At 40.5% G+C, this 17,083-nt stretch overlaps 1 protein-coding gene across 1 annotated transcript in view; it reads right to left on the bottom strand.

Annotated features, from left to right (window-relative positions):
• Positions 1 to 4,425: 4,425 nt before the first annotated feature.
• Positions 4,426 to 17,083, bottom strand: part of STK32B (serine/threonine kinase 32B) — a 314,328-nt gene continuing 301,670 nt past the window's right edge. The window contains exons 11-12 of the mRNA XM_077280130.1: positions 15,273 to 15,337; positions 4,426 to 4,885 (exon numbers count right to left, since the gene is read on the bottom strand). Coding sequence (XP_077136245.1) covers positions 4,741 to 4,885; positions 15,273 to 15,337 — 210 coding nt within the window. The 3' untranslated portion in view covers positions 4,426 to 4,740. The remainder of the gene's footprint in view (positions 4,886 to 15,272; positions 15,338 to 17,083) is intronic.

A 17,083-nucleotide genomic window follows, 5' to 3' on the forward strand; every position in this document is an offset into this window, starting at 1 on the left:
ACTAACACAGATTAGGAGAAGAGCTCACTAACACAGATTAGGAGAAGAGCTCACTAACACAGATTAGGAGAATGCCTCACTAACACAGATTAGAAGAGCTCACTAACACAGATTAGGAGAAGAGCTCGCTAACACAGATTAGAAGAGCTCACTAACACAGATTAGGAGAAGAGCTCAATAACACAGATTAGGAGAAGAGCTCACTAACACAGATTAGGAGAAGAGCTCACTAACACAGATTAGGAGAAGAGCTCGCTAACACAGATTAGAAGAGCTCACTAACACAGATTAGGAGAAGAGCTTACTAACACAGATTAGAAGAGCTCACCAACACTGATTAGGAGAAGAGCTCAATAACACTGATTAGGAGAAGAGCTCACTAACACAAATTAGGAGAAGAGCACACTAACACAGATTAGGAGAAGAGCTCACTAACATAGATTAGGAGAAGAGCTTACTAACACAGATTAGGAGAAGAGCTCACTAACACATATTAGAAGAGCTCACCAACACTGATTAGGAGAAGAGCTCAATAACACAGATTAGGAGAAGAGCTCACTAACACAAATTAGGAGAAGAGCACACTAACACAGATTAGGAGAAGTGCTCACTAACACAGATTAGGAGAAGAGCTCACTAAGACAGATTAGGAGAAGAGCTCAATAACACAGATTTAGACACATTTTTGAACAATATTTAAGCTGAAAAGGCCTTTTGTGTACATAGAAAAAATCTTAGACCTTTGAGTTTAGCTCATGAAAAATGGGAGCAAAAACAGAAATGGAAAAAAAGGTAATTGTCATCCAGCGATGATTGGTTCAGTTAAACAAGTGTTTTGTTGCATTTATATTTTTGTGTTAATATTTTTGTTCAGTTTATATACCAGGATGGGGAACATACACTCACTGGCCACTTTATTTGGTACACCTGTCCAACTTCTTGTTAACACTTAATTTCTAATCAGCCAATCACATGGCGGCAACTCAGTGCATTTAGGCATGTAGACATGGTCAAGACAATCTCCTGCAGTTCAAACCGAGCATCAGTATGGAGAAGAAAGGTGATTTGAGTGCCTTTGAACGTGGCATGGTTGTTGGTGCCAGAAGGGCTGGTCTGAGTATTTCAGAAACTGCTGATCTACTGGGATTTTCACGCACAACCATCTCTAGGGTTTACAGAGAATGGTCCGAAAAATAAAAAAAATCCAGTGAGCGGCAGTTCTGTGGGTGGAAATGCCTTGTTGATGCCAGAGGTCAGAGGAGAATGGGCAGACTGGTTCGAGCTGATAGAAAGGCAACAGTGACTCAAATCGCCACCCGTTACAACCAAGGTAGGCCTAAGAGCATCTCTGAACGCACAGTGCGTCGAACTTTGAGGCAGATGGGCTACAGCAGCAGAAGACCACACCGGGTACCACTCCTTTCAGCTAAGAACAGGAAACTGAGGCTACAATTTGTACAAGCTCATCGAAATTGGACAGTAGAAGATTGGAAAAACGTTGCTTGGTCTGATGAGTCTCGATTTCTGCTGCGACATTCGGATGGTAGGGTCAGAATTTGGCGTAAACAACATGAAAGCATGGATCCATCCTGCCTTGTATGGAGCATCTTTGGGATGTGCAGCCGACAAATCTGCGGCAACTGTGTGATGCCATCATGTCAATATGGACCAAAATCTCTGAGGAATGCTTCCAGCACCTTGTTGAATCTATGCCATGAAGAATTGAGGCAGTTCTGAAGGCAAAAGGGGGTCCAACCCGTTACTAGCATGGTGCACCTAATAAAGTGGCCGGTGAGTGTATATACAAGGATGTGGCCAGGATGAGAGACATATATACAAGTATGGGGGACATATATACTAAGATGGGCCCTGGATGGGGACATATATAACAGGTAAGAACCTAGGATGGGGGACATTATTACATGAAGGAAGGGAGGGTGGGAACTTATGTCCTTATAGGATTTAGAACAATACAATCATCCATACATCTGATCATCATATAGGGGTGGATGAGGTGGGAGGGGACGGGGGCCAGGTCCAAATGTTGACATTTTGCACTGGGTCTATGGGATTTTAGTTACGCCACTGATCATCATTCACTTGATTCCCTTCAAATTGATTTACTAATTATTATACTGACGAATTGGTGTCCTGCTTACGAGTAGTCAACTTTACATTTCACAAAGGAATCCATGTTACATGTGACTCTACACGAGACAGACTAATAAAGCAGTCAAACCTACAGCGAGATGTGGAGTACATAGTCCCATACACAATATAGAAAATTATTCTTAAACACCGTTTTATTAAACAATCATAAATAACAACATAATCAAATAAATATATGTACAGACTAACAAAACCAGGTACAGAATGGTGCACATACAGATAGACAACGACTACAATAGTAGCAATATGGTAGATAGCAGTTTAAATCATAACTCCCCCTACAAAGTGCTAAGTGCGATATGGAGTACAAATAGATGTGAAGCTGAGTTCCCACTCACTTACTGGGATCGCTATATAGCAAACCACCAGACTCATACCAAGAGGGAGAAGGGAAAATGGAAAGGAGGAGTATACTGCTCGTCTTACCCATCAGTGTATGCTTGTAGTGTGTCTGCAGCAGCCCCGACGCGCGTTTCGCGTTGGGCTTCCTCGGGGGGCTGTAAATGTGTGTCCTTTGGGCGCTCTTTTATATTGTGGGTGCACCTGTGTTTGGTGATCAGCGCCATTGTCGGCGCATGCGCATTGTCATATAGGTCCGTGAGTGTGCATCGATTGCCGCTCCTCCTGTGACAGGGCGGGGAGAGGGAAATCCCTCTTGACGTCATTGCCCGCCGCGTCACATCCTGGAAGTAGGAGAGGATGCACACCGGACTCTCGCCGCACTGCGCATGCGCTCGCGCCGCGATCGCCATTTTGGAAAAGGGAAAAGCTACTGCTTGGTAAGTCTAACATGCCCTCATGCAGTAAAATGACTCTACATAGTGAAATATATGTGAATAAAGTGACTAAGTGCAATATACCTTACTAATAAGAGAGGAAGCAGGCCCATATCTTCCACCTCTCAAACATTTAACACAAATATATGTATATCGTGCATAATCACACTAACAAGTGTAAAAATATTGATAAATTAAATTAGTGGCACTTGAAGGAGGACACCCTATGAAGAAAAAAGAAAGAGGGAAAAATTTTTACTGAAGTTTTCCTTGAAGACGAGAGTACTTCATTGTATCTAGCTGTCTGCAGTTTATGCTGCTTTTATATATTTTTTCTTCTTATTTAATATCGACAGTGTAAGGGACTTATGTCCCAAATGGAGTATATTCTTGGAGTTCTTCTTTTGTTTGCCCTATATAGTTATTAATATTAATTATTATTATTATTATTATTTTTTATTTTATTTTCATATGTTGTATGGATATGTACGCTCACAAGTCTTTAAGTATTGGTCCTTTATTTTACTTGCTGCTGTATAAGCATTTTATTAGCACTATATATAACAAATTTTTGGATAACCTATATGGTTATATGGATTTATTCAGTCTATGACTGTTCTTATTAATATTTGGTGTAGCCACTAATTTAATTTATCAATTAAAGCAGTAGCTTTTCCCTTTTCCAAAATGGCGATCGCGGCGCGAGCGCATGCGCAGTGCGGCGAGAGTCCGGTGTGCATCCTCTCCTGCTTCCAGGATGTGACGCGGCGGGCAATGACGTCAAGAGGGATTTCCCTCTCCCCGCCCTGTCACAGGAGGAGCGGCAATCGATGCACACTCACGGACCTATATGACAATGCGCATGCGCCGACAATGGCGCTGATCACCAAACACAGGTGCACCCACAATATAAAAGAGCGCCCAAAGGACACACATTTACAGCCCCCCGAGGAAGCCCAACGCGAAACGCGCGTCGGGGCTGCTGCAGACACACTACAAGCATACACTGATGGGTAAGACGAGCAGTATACTCCTCCTTTCCATTTTCCCTTCTCCCTCTTGGTATGAGTCTGGTGGTTTGCTATATAGCGATCCCAGTAAGTGAGTGGGAACTCAGCTTCACATCTATTTGTACTCCATATCGCACTTAGCACTTTGTAGGGGGAGTTATGATTTAAACTGCTATCTACCATATTGCTACTATTGTAGTCGTTGTCTATCTGTATGTGCACCATTCTGTACCTGGTTTTGTTAGTCTGTACATATATTTATTTGATTATGTTGTTATTTATGATTGTTTAATAAAACGGTGTTTAAGAATAATTTTCTATATTGTGTGTGGGACTATGTACTCCACATCTCGCTGTAGGTTTGACCATTTTGGAGTGTCCTCCTTACAGGGATTTTTTGTCCAAAATATAGGGTGTATTTTCCCAGTACGTATTTCTAAGCTATGTATCAATGGTATTTGTTCTTAGACTAATAAAGCAGACCTCTTCACAACATCCATCTGATAAACACACAGTGAGCATCACAAGTCGTTATTCTTCATTTTCAGTGTTGGTCGTGATAAATAGTCCAAAGTAAAAGAAAAAGGTTCAAGTTTCATTCCAGGAGATCTTAAAGTTTGTTCTTTTTCACCGGTTGGTCTTTGTAATGAATGTTATAAAGGTAAAATTAGTGCCATGTGTAACATCCGACTGACGGCCGAACTTCAGAACTTCACATTTCTGAGAAGCCAATGTTTCCAGGTGAAGGCATGCAAAAAAGGGTCTGCCATTGTGTATCCGCTCCACTAGCTGCTGCAGCCCCTCGTGCAGCCGTGTACTAAGATGTTGTTATTTGTGGTGTGTCCATCTTGAGCTTTTGTGTGCGGCTCACTGTGTGCTTTGCTCTCTGTGCTTGAAGATTGTCCACCTTGTTCTGGTTGATGTTTAAGCCTTAAAAAAAAAATAGAAAAAGTTTTAAAAAATTGAAATTATTCTTCAATATAACACGTGAAATGGGTAATCTGGTGGCAGAACATAAAGCTTGTATTATTATATGGAAATTATATTAATTATAATTATATGATGAAAGTTATGCAGGTTTGTGTATCAATTTGACTATGTCCACCAGTGTCTGTCTACGTTGGAGGTATACTGTTCTCTCAATGTACACCTCCAAAGTTTCCACAGGCTCAGTGCACCTAGTGCATGCCAAAACAGGGAGAGCAGTATGCCATGGTGTGCCTATAATACTCCTCTGATATAGGCAAAATGCAACATAAGAATGTGCTCCGGCTCGGATAAGGTGTTATCTGAGCATGCTCGAGTGTCTTCAGCGTGCTCGAATAAAATGTTAGAGTCCCCGCGCCTGCATGTCCGAGCACATTCGCTCATCATTAGTAGTCACGCATCAGCAATACTGATTCATTCATATGTGAGGCATAGGATACTACCACATTTGGTGGGGGTCACCATGGTCACCAACCTTGCCTTTATAGGTGTTATCACCTTTCAACAAATCCTTGTCTCCGAATGCAATTTATTATACTAAACAAACAAACGGCACTTTACTTTATCGGTGAGAAATATAATAACGATAAATTTTTATCAGGTTTTTTGAGGCTTTTATAGCAACGAAACGAACCCAAGAAGATGTAATACCCTATGGGTGAGTAATATGATTCCGATAAATTTGGAACAAGTTTTTTGGAGACATATATAGCAACTAAATGTACCCAAGAAGATGTAATACTTTATGAGAAAGCAATATAATACCGATAAATTTTGAACAAGTTTGTTGAAGCTTATATACCAACAAGATGTAATCCAGACCTTGGAATACTCTACGGGTGAGCAATACAATAGCGATAACATTTTGAACAATTTTTTTGAGGCTTATATAGCAACGAAATGTACTCCAGACCATGGAATAGTCTATGGGTGATCAATATAATAACGATAACATTTTAAAAATGTTTTTGGAGGGTTGTATACCAATTAAAAGTGCCCAAGAACACGTAATACTGTATGGTGGAAAAATGTTACCCAGCAAAATTTTTAAAAAAATGTTTTGAGTCTTATATATCACAAAAATGTACCCGAGAATACAGAATAGTGTATATGTAAGAAATGTGAAGAAACAAGCAAAATTTTCAAACGCTTTTTATACTGTTATGTACTACAAAAATGTGACAATAAAGCATGTAATACTGTATGGATGAGTAATCTAATCCTGAACTATTTTTCTAAGCTTTTTTGAATGTTTTACATACCACCGTAATGCAACAATAACCGTGTTAAACTATGTGGATGAATTCATAACAACATTTTGAAAGTGTAGTTGATGTACTTATGCAGTCATAAAGGCTTTGCAAAAAGTGCAAAGTCAGACATAAAATATGATGAGGGTCATCCATAGACCACTGAAAGGCAACAACTGGTGTGCCTCATTAAAATATTGAACATTACAAACACTTTATGTGCTGCTGCAGTGCCATAGCGGTGGCAGCTGTAGCCGATTTGCGGAAATGGGTGCTGATGAGGTGTACCTTGACCAGAAGTTCTGGCAAATCTGGGTATGTTTTCAGAAACTGCTGAACTACCAAGTTTAGCACATGTGCCAAGAATGGTACGTGCGTGAACTTGCCAAGCTTAACAGCCACCACCAGGTTACTCCCAATATCACACACAATGGTCTGTTATTTCTGTAAGTATCTCTGTTGCGGTGTGCGGTTTCTCTCCTAGACAGTGTGCCGTCAGGGAAACGTAGCGTCCCTGGCCACAAGCCCTCTCCACGTGTCGGTCATTAAGTGGACAATGTCAGTAAGTGTGTTGGTAAGGTCATCGGTGATATTCCTGGACACATGCTGGTACAAGGTGGGGATGACACACAGGGAGAAAAAGTGGTGGCTGGGTACCAAATACCAAGGGACGACTGCCGCCATGGAAATCCTCCGTGTCTACCAGCCTAAATGGCAACATTTCCACAGCAAGCAGCCTGGAAATGTGCCCGTTTAGCAAATGGGCCTGTGGGTAGGTGGCTGGGAACTTTATTTTTCACCCAGGCTCTAACACTAGCCTCTAACCCTGATGAAGCCAGGTTCACTGGCGAAACATGTTGGGGAGGTCTAGTTATTTTAGTAGCTAACTTGTGGAATGTGTATAATTACCTATAAGAGCAGTGGTAGCGGCCGCGCCATGCTTTAGGACTCAAATGAATTAATAGATAGGATATTATAAATCCAAGGGATGAGAGAGTAATTGGGAATATCCTAATAATTACATCCACCAGTACAGCAAATTTTATATTCAATCTTTAATAGTAGAATTAAAAGTTATGTTTTACTTTAACCTTTAGTTGGGAATTAGTTGCCTTTTGACAAATTGTGGTTATTATATTTACCCCACGCTGTTTTTTTCGAACAGCAATTGGTGCTTATTAGTTCACTGGTCTAATGGGACTCAACATGGTGGGAGGAAGGAAGATTAGGGTGAGGATTAAGTGATCCAGACATTAGGTTGGTGAGACTGGACAGTGTGGAAGACTGAGCGATGCTGCCAAGCCGGCTGGAGGCATTATCTGCTACCCAACCGACCACCTGTTCACACTGCTCTGGCTTCAGAAGTGCTGTACTGTACCTCCCTGGAAAGTGGGACAGGGACCTATGTGTCATGGATGGGCGTGTTTCTTGTGCTCCAGCAACAGGTGTATTTGCACCTGCCCCACGTTATGTGCATTTGCGTGCACCATCATCAGCACTTCCACTTCCCCATCCTTTAATGCACACCTTATGAATTTTGTAATTGCTAGGTCTCTTGAAACAAAGTTTATTTTAATAAAAGGAGAAAATCAAAGCATTTTTGTGAGTTTGCTTGACTGCAATGTAACAGAAAGAAAGTAAAAGTGTATGGATGACAATCAAATTCATTCCAGAAAAATGTTTGAATGCTTTTTCTCAGTTTTAGAGATCACAGGAATGTTCACAGACCATGTAACACTATGTTTGAGAAATGGAGGCCTACAAAATGTTTAAAAGCTTTTTAGGAGTTTTACAGATCACAGAAATACAGACCACAGAACACTGTAGGTCTGAGAAAAGGAGACCTACAACATTTTTAAAAGCTTGTGTTCACTTTTAGAGATCAAATAAATTTACTACACACCATGGAATAGTGTATTGCTGAGAATAAGAAGTATCACTTCGAAACGTGTCAACCACTACCTTGATTGTTTTATCTCTTGAGACTTTCTCCTAAGATATTATACTTTATGTGTAACTATATTTTTATGGATGAATTATTCCTTGAATAAATTTATGCATTTTGCTTGAAGTGCTGGATCAACTCCCCTTTTTTTACATGGCTGAGAAATGTAGTCCACGAAAATGTTTTAACTATTTTTGGGTGTGTTATATAATACAAAAAAAAGGACCTCTAAGCACATAATAGTTGATGGATCAAAATACATTCAATTTTTCCAGCCCCAACAAAAAAATGCAGCTATGTATTTGCCAATGGACTGCACGGGCCTAATCCCTGTCTACAGACTGGATCTGTCACTCTCCTTGCTCCTGCGACTCTCTCTCCCTACCTAGGCTAAATGCAGATTGTATGGGCTGCAAACGATTAACCCTTAGTAGGGCAGTCAGTATGATGGCTCAACTTCAGCACCAATATCAACACTACAGGCCTCTGATTCGTTACACTGTGCACACTGGCCTTAACAAGCGCTCTCTCCCTCCAATACGAAGTGTCACAGAGCTGTACAATGGCGTTAGTGTGCTGAGCAGGCCAGCGCCTGTCCTTTTATAATCTCTGATGATGTCACACAGCCAGCCAATCACAGTAATGCCACAACCAAGATGGCTACAGCATAACAATGACTCACAGGCAATCCCCACATGCTTATTGGTTGTGTAACATGCACCAATGATGCGGGGCGGGAATTCAAGTTTTACATCGAGCACCGCCCATTGCTCACTGAGTAACAAGCACATCTGAGCACTGTGATACTTGAGTGATAACTGAGTATCACTGAGCACGTTCGCTTATCCCTAGTGATTTTACTTGTGAGAATCAGGGAACCGCCAACACAGCTCATCTTCTCCCAGCTTGTCTCCTGACCGGCTCGCATGCTTAATTGAATCTCCTCTTCAGCGGGAAAGTGGTAGTGCAGTACGCGCTGCGTGACATCACTTTAGGAGATACGGTGTACTGTGCCGCCATGTGTGCTGAACCGTGATGAGACCGGACCAACACACAAACACATTTTAAGATGTAGTGCTGGCCCGGCGGATGATGCACCAATCAGTCTAGCGGCACCCTAAAGCTGCTGGGGGAGCATCCCGGGGGTGGGGCACATACACCTCGGACCCCCAGCCCACCCCTGCTCCCAATGGTAAAATGTCCTGTTACATAAATGTCCTCCATATTCTAGTTATGAACTTATGTTGTATACGCTAAATAATAGACTATCACCCTCAGTACCCACTTCCTAATCTGTCATGCCGATAAGCATATGGCAAAATAATTACTTTTCTTATGCACGTCAAATACATTTTGGTTCACATTCATTTCTCCTGTTCACGCTGGGCCGAGAGACACATAATAAATATCTTTGCCAGCATGTAATTTAATTGGAGCATTTTTTTTATCACGATGAACAAAAAATGGTATCAGTAGTGTATAATACAGTACAAATGTAAGGAGGTTGCTTTCCCTGCTCCTTACCTGGAACCACTTAGTCAGACAGCTGGGTTGCCGGGGGGAAGACTTTCTGCCCTGGACAGAAGGGATCATGTGACGGCTGGGGGACAGAGAGGAAGAGAGGGGGGTGTGGTCAGAAAAGAGTGGGAGAGCAGAGCGGGCCAGACAGAGGGGACAGCGTGCCAGAGAGAAAGCAGGCTGCAGCGCCGCGCTCCCCATGACAGAGTGCTCCCCGTGAGGGCACTAAGGTTGGAGTGAGAGTGGGGACTTGGAAGCCTCCATAATCAGAGACGACGTATCCCCTTACAGTGACCTGAGCGCGCAGCCCCGGTGACCGCACTGACAAGCCAGGACCCCTGAGTGTGACTAAGGAAACTGCTCAGCGTGTGTGTATTCTTGCTGCAGAGAGAGAGAGACTGTCAGCCTGGTGTACAGAGACTTGCAGCAGAGTGGCTGTGTGACTTCCTGCTTGCAGCTTCACTGGGAGAAAAGTCTTAACCCCGGAGTTTCCAGTTCCCAGGAAACAGAGAAGAGACTTCGATCCCCTGGTCCCCGCAGTATCAGTACAGAGACTGTGATTCTTGGTGAGAGACTTAACAGTGCGGAGCCCCTGATTCCTGGCTGTGCTGTAAAAGCTAAAGACTGCATCTTGTGAGTACATGAAAGCGGACTCTGCTGGTGACTGTACCCACGCTGGAATTAGGACCCTCCAGTCAGGACCTCCCTGGACTGATAAGTTACAAGAACACTCGTTAACCCTTTTGTTTTCGCTTAACTGTTTACTGTTTGATTTACCTCTATTAACCCCCTGTTTACTCCCTGTGAGGAGAATCTTACTCCTGTTAATAAATTCCCCTCAACAGTTGGTCTGTCAGTTCCGTGGTGACATACTCAACCCTGCACTCTATTACACATACTATACAGAACAACAGAATTGTATGGTCAGCCATGCTACGTAGGAAGTATATACGGCAAAACATACACAAGCGTGTGCCATACATTGAACTAAGCCGGTCTGAGTTGTGACATATTCATACATCTATACTTTTTTCTTTTTAATTCATACCCGTTTTTTTTAGTTTCTCAACTATCTAATTTATACATTTCAATATGTCTCCCATTGAAAACATTGAAGAAAAAAACGTATACATCTTTCATACTTTTTTTTTTAGGACCATACACATTTCAACTACTTTTCTAAAAATCCAAAAGAATGCAATATGGTGTAAACATGAAAAATGTAGTAAAAAGACCATTTTTTGCCCATTTTACTCTTTAGATAAGTTTAAGTACAGTGTTTTGCAATCTAAGTGCATTCGTCAAGCACTACACAATGCAAATATGCAAACCTATCCTAATAAATGTCAGCAGTGCTCATCAATCACAAAATAGTCTAATCACTTCAAATAGAAAAAAAATACCTGCAGCCCTCACCAATAAACACACCTTTAAAAAGATAAAGTTTACAGAGTAAAAAACTAAGTAATACTATATAGAAAAATATGCAGATGCTTGCCTGTGGTGCCATCCCATGAGGCCCTGAGGAACCTACATGATGAGAAACGGCTAGAAGCTGCATGTGGTCTGTTCATGTGTCTGCCCACGATTCATCAAAATATTATTTGCCAAAAATCTGGAATAAAATACTTTGCACAGGTTTTTGTGCAGCTCAAGACAGCACTCCTCCAAAAAATCAAAAATAAAATCGTTTTGCTGTATCAAGGTCATGTGAGACAAAAGCAGTAATATTTCAGCTTTTTTATAGAGCCATAGTAAAGAATTTCCAATGCTTCAATGCCCCTTTCTAAATATTTTGTCTATATAGTTGAATTCTTTATAAATTACCCCCCTTCAACAACAATTTATAAAGGGGAAGGGATAGGTTAAAAGTTTATGTCCAATTACTCATAAATACAACACAGTGCCCACAACTATTACAACCCACAGTTTTATGCTCCAGTCAACAACTCCTCCTTGAGTGAAGGGTAAAGGGATGGCTGTGTACAATCTGATCCAAAATGCTCATTCTTTTCTTATATGTGATCTAGGTACAGTCTGCCAATGTATCAATAAAGTCCATTTTCAAAATTCCCTAGAGATTTTGTAGAATCTATTTACTGTAATTTCCTTGGTTGTTTTATGAATTATTCCAATTATTCTAACATTCTGGTGTGTCTGTAGTTTAACCCTAGGATTGAACAATTTATTTCTTGGTTTGGGCAAGTCAAATTTATTTGGTGATTTAGGGACATAAATTGTAGAGCTATTGTCCTGAAACCTTGTTTTAAGAAGGGACAATTTTTAATATGGGAAAGATACTGCCCTTTGGGTATCCTCTTTTTCAAGAGTTCAGAGTGACCTTGGAAGGCTGCTGGTTCAGGAGGACTAGCAATAGACCATGGTGTATAAACATCCTTTCTCATCCTTTGATGTCAATGCTTCAAGACATCGTGATGTCTTCTAGCTGATCACAAAGGTTTATCTTACAGCAATGGAATTAATACCCTTTTCAGGGAACTCGTCTTCACTTCCATAACACAGGATGAAACTGTCTTCAATGAAATGGCTTACAAAAGAGCCTGCTTATTGTAAAAGGATTCATCCCCAAACACTAGGTCTCTTTCCCACTAATCCAAGAGCAAATTAGTTTACATGGGGGCACCAGGGATCCCATAGCGGTTCCCTTGTGCTGGTAATAAAATCATTCATTAAGCATGAAATAAGTTTTCTCTGGGAAAAACTCAAGTAATTTCAACCCAAACAAAAATAAGTCTAAAGGTGTGACCATTAAGCAGAAATATATCATTTCACTGTATAGTGCAATAGCCAATCTTTCATGACTAACACAGATCAAGAAACATATTCTGAATTTCTCTCAGGTGCAAATTAATGTGCATTACTAGGGAATTATTCTAGATGTCAAAGAATAAAGAATGTTAGATTTTAAGTCACTTCATTCGTTCACAACATTAATTCCCTGAAGATCTATTACATTAAGGAGATGTTCCTAGACACACTTTAAGAAAATAAGACTTTTGTCTTGAAAAATATCTTTGTAACTTTATTTTTGCAGTAATTACATCAGACAATAACAATGGATCTCCTTCTGGTGAATATTCTATATTTGGAAACATGCCATGCCTCACTGACTGTAGAAGCCGAAAGCTTGTTTGCATGGAGCTAGAGCAAATGATGTTCTGACAATGAGAGCCAAGGAATCTCTAAATTAATTTTTCATTTCCAGTGCATAGTCAGCTGTGTAATTATGTCCTGCAGAAAATGAATGTACATATGCCATCATGCAAACACCAGTAACCCCACATGATATTATAGAGGGATGTAGAACCAACATGGCTCTTCCGTCACATTATCCTACATCTCCAGGATACATGATGCGTTCACAATATATAGCACTAAAAACACAAACAGAAGATACAGCATTACAAAATGTTGTCCTAATGCATCTCTTTTTAGCCCTACGTGAGGAAATACTGGAAGTGAAAACTCATGATGATCTAACTAAATTTTACTTTTTCTATGATTGGACCAATCATTCTAGAATGATATTGTAAATATACTCTGCACTGGTTATGGTTAGTTACTCATATCATAAGCTAGGGGAAAAACAAAACAAGGTGGTGCACCACTCAGTTAAAAATTCAAGACCAAAGTGTAATGTAAAGGGGTTTTGTCACAAAAATAAGTTCATTTTAATCAATAGATCTTGGAATAATAAGTTCTATAATTGGATGTGATTAAATAAAATGTTCCTGTGCTGAGATAATCTTATAAATGTGTCCCTGCTGTGTGCTGTGTAATGGCCGTGTCTGACCGTACAGGAACATGGTCTGATCATACTACAGCTTCTGGGCAGTGGAGGAAGCAAAAGAGTATACAGACAGGACAGTATGGGATCACAGCTGATTCTTCCTTTGAGGTAATACATTGTTTAAAAACAGGCAGTGACATGTTTTACCTCACAAAAAGAATCAGCAGCGATCCCCTACTGTAATGTCTGTATAGTCTTTTCCCTCACCCACCGCTGCCCAGGAGCTGTGGTGTGATCAGACCATGTCTCTGTATGGCCTGACACACGTTTCACAAATGCTTCATCAGGGGTGTGGGCTGTACTGGTTTTTGGTACTGATACCTAAGTAAAGATATACATTTACGGTATATGTCAATGAATACTGATTCAGGCATTTTTTCAGACTTTTGATATATACTTGTGATCTATAGACTGTTGTGGTGTCTGTTTGTATCGTCGTGTCCTTTTGTATATCATTGTTTTTATGAAATGTTTTTAATAAAGGCTATTATATTTTAATTACTGGTATAATTTATATTGTCCGGGCACAGATCCTCTCTTTTGGTTTTATTTATTCATATACTGCCTTTTTGGGACACTTATACATTCTAGGATTTCAAGCCCCTAGAGCAAACTTATATAAAATAGAGCTCTTTTGTGGAACCACAGAGAGTAGAAAAATAAAAGATTAGTGGGCTCTACTGTCAGTAAAGAACTGTAGAAACTAGGAGTTTCCACGTTTCCACTCTGGGCCTTCTTCAGCTCATTGAGAAATGGCACCTTATCTGTTTGTCCTTACCCATAGTTTTTTGGTGACGACCATCTATTCTTATGATTTTTCTCCTATCCCTGAAAACGAAGATGAGCCAAGTCACTCAAACATAATAAAAGCTATGTTCTTGAGTAAAACAAAAGCTTTCAAAAGAAGATATCCATCATGTCAAGCTTCTCAGCCAAAAGTGTTGTAGGCCAACTGGGACATTGTGGTTGGTGATTAATCAATGCTGAAGGAAAACCAGCAGAAAGCAAGAATATTCTGGGTTCTGCTGACATTACAAGCCGACTCAAGCAGAATTTGGCACATGCATAGTGAAGAGAGTTGTACTGCCACTGGAGCTGGCTTGTAATGGCAGGAATCCATGAGAGAAGAAGACAGGGACTCACCCTTAAATCTTCACAGGTAGTGCGTGTTACATTTTTTTTCCCTTATCCGCCAAGACCAATAAGGGCAAATTTAGAAAGATATTACCAATCTCTATAACAATACGAGACGGTGGTTATGGACAGAATATTTGATGACAGGTTGCCTTTAATGTCAAATACACTAATCGGGCTTATAAGAAGAAGATAAAAATACAAAATCTACCAACAAAATAGATATATAACAGATAACAGATGAAAACCAATAATGACTGGTGTGTAAGTGAATTTCGATCTTAAAGATACATAAATGGTTAAGTGCATCCTTACCCGGCCTTTAATTCTCGGTATAAGTTAAAATGTCATAGTAGAAATGTGCTGTCTACCCTGTTTAGTGTAAGCCTTATTCCGAGCAACCAATTTATGAACATTTGCATCACATCTTCCCACTAATTGGGATTTCAAGAGTCAGAAAGTGGAATTATTTCAGCATTTCAGACAAGAGCGTCTGATAAATCAATTCGTGGATTCACACCGGGAAGCCGCGCAGAGTCTGCAGCAAAAGGCCTTTTGCACCTGTTGTCACAATCATTAATCATTTCCAGTATCGGCTAAGAAATAACCTCCAATGCTTCAAGAACAATTTGCCTTGTACCACATGTAGGTGTGTTTGATGAATGTACTCACTTCTCCCTGTTGAATATGATAAATTCTTTTCTCACAGTGTCCAAACACTGCTGCAGATGTCCGTTCTGAAAGAAGAGAATGAAGGTTTGTCTTTAATACTAACTCGCAACTGGGTCATGAGCTGAACAATATCATTTATTATTGCATAATGGTTTCTAAACAGTTTTGATCTCCAAATATAAAATCAACAGTGACGCTGACTGTGTTGGATCTGGCCAGTCATTTATACTGCTGACATGTAATACCGCATGTATACATATATATAGCCACTCGGGACTTCCTCTAACTAACAGATGAGTGTTGTGAGGTTTCAGAATGAAAAGCAGTTGTTATGTTACAAATCTGAAAATATGTGCTGCTCGAAAAAAAAAAGGAAACACATAAATCACACATCGGATCTCGATAAATGAAAAATTAAATTTGAAAATTTTTGCTGATAACAATGTCTAATTCGTTGAGAACAAAATGACAAGTCAACGGTCAATGGCAGCCAAAGTCATCAACCAATCGTTGGCTGAATTCCAAATCATCCTAGAAATCAAAGAAATATTTGAAGTCACAGGCGGATCTAATTTGCGAGAATTTCATCACTGCAACTTATATTGTGACTCAGTAGTGTGTTAGGCCCCCATGTGTCTGTATGCATTCCAGACAACATTCTGGGCATGCATGTGGGGATAATGTCATTGGGGGTCTACACCAAGACCTGAGCTCCTAGATCAGAGTTTCTCAACACCAGTCCTCAAGACCCACCAACAGGTCATGTTTTCAAGATTTCCTTAGTATTGCATAGGTGATGTAATTATTGCTTGAGCAGGTGATGAAATTATCACCTTTGCAATACTAAGGAAATTCTGAAAACTTCACATGTCCGTGGATCTCTAGACCTGGAGCTGAGAAACACTGTCCTAGATAGTCTGTAATGCTACTTGGTTGTTTCAGATGGATTCATACATGATGCCAAGAGAAGATTTTCAAATTGATTCAGGTTTGCGGCACGTGAGGGTCTGTCAATGGCATCAATGAGGGCATCATCCAGGAACTTGTACATATTCTGATCAAATGAGGCTGGACTCTGTCCTGCACAAAGAGGAACCCAGGGCCCATTGCACCAGCATCTGACAATGCTCTGAGAATTGCATCCAAGTAACTAACAGCAGTCAGAGAACCGTTGGACTGCTCGATGATGTTGTAGGAAGCATAACATTCACCACAACATCTTCAGGCTTTTTTACATTTGACACATATGCCTAGTGTGAATCTGTTCTCATCTCTGAAGAGAACGAGGTGACAATGGCTGACTTGCCAATTTTGGCTGTGAGCACATGTCCCGCTACAGAGGCCTCATGCCACCTGCATGAAGTATGTTTCTGAAAGTTTGACCAGAAACATGAACAAGCTCTTCCTGTACCTCCTCACTCAAAAGAGAAGATACTGGTTGGAGCAAACTCACTTCTATGATGCCGTTTGGTTTTCCATGAGTATCACCCATATACTGGTATCTTCTGCTTGCTCTTGAGACTGTAAAATTACAGAAAACCTTGTTGCGTCGGCACATATGGATGTGCTATCCTTGAGGATATGGACTACCTTTGCAACCAGTTTGGTCTGCAGGTACCTCTTCACGATACTATTAGTAACAAGGACATTAGTAAAATACAAAATTAGAGAAAAATCAGCCAGGAAGGATAAGGAGAAAGCAATCGTCTATGTCCACCACTTGCAAAGCCATTGTCTCTTTGGAGTTGGAACTTGCTGTTCCTTCCAGTGCACCTGTTGTCGTTTTCATTTGCACCAAAGTGCGTGAAATT

The sequence above is a fragment of the Ranitomeya variabilis genome, chromosome 1 (assembly GCF_051348905.1).
Source record: "Ranitomeya variabilis isolate aRanVar5 chromosome 1, aRanVar5.hap1, whole genome shotgun sequence".
NCBI classification, from domain to species: domain Eukaryota; kingdom Metazoa; phylum Chordata; class Amphibia; order Anura; family Dendrobatidae; genus Ranitomeya; species Ranitomeya variabilis.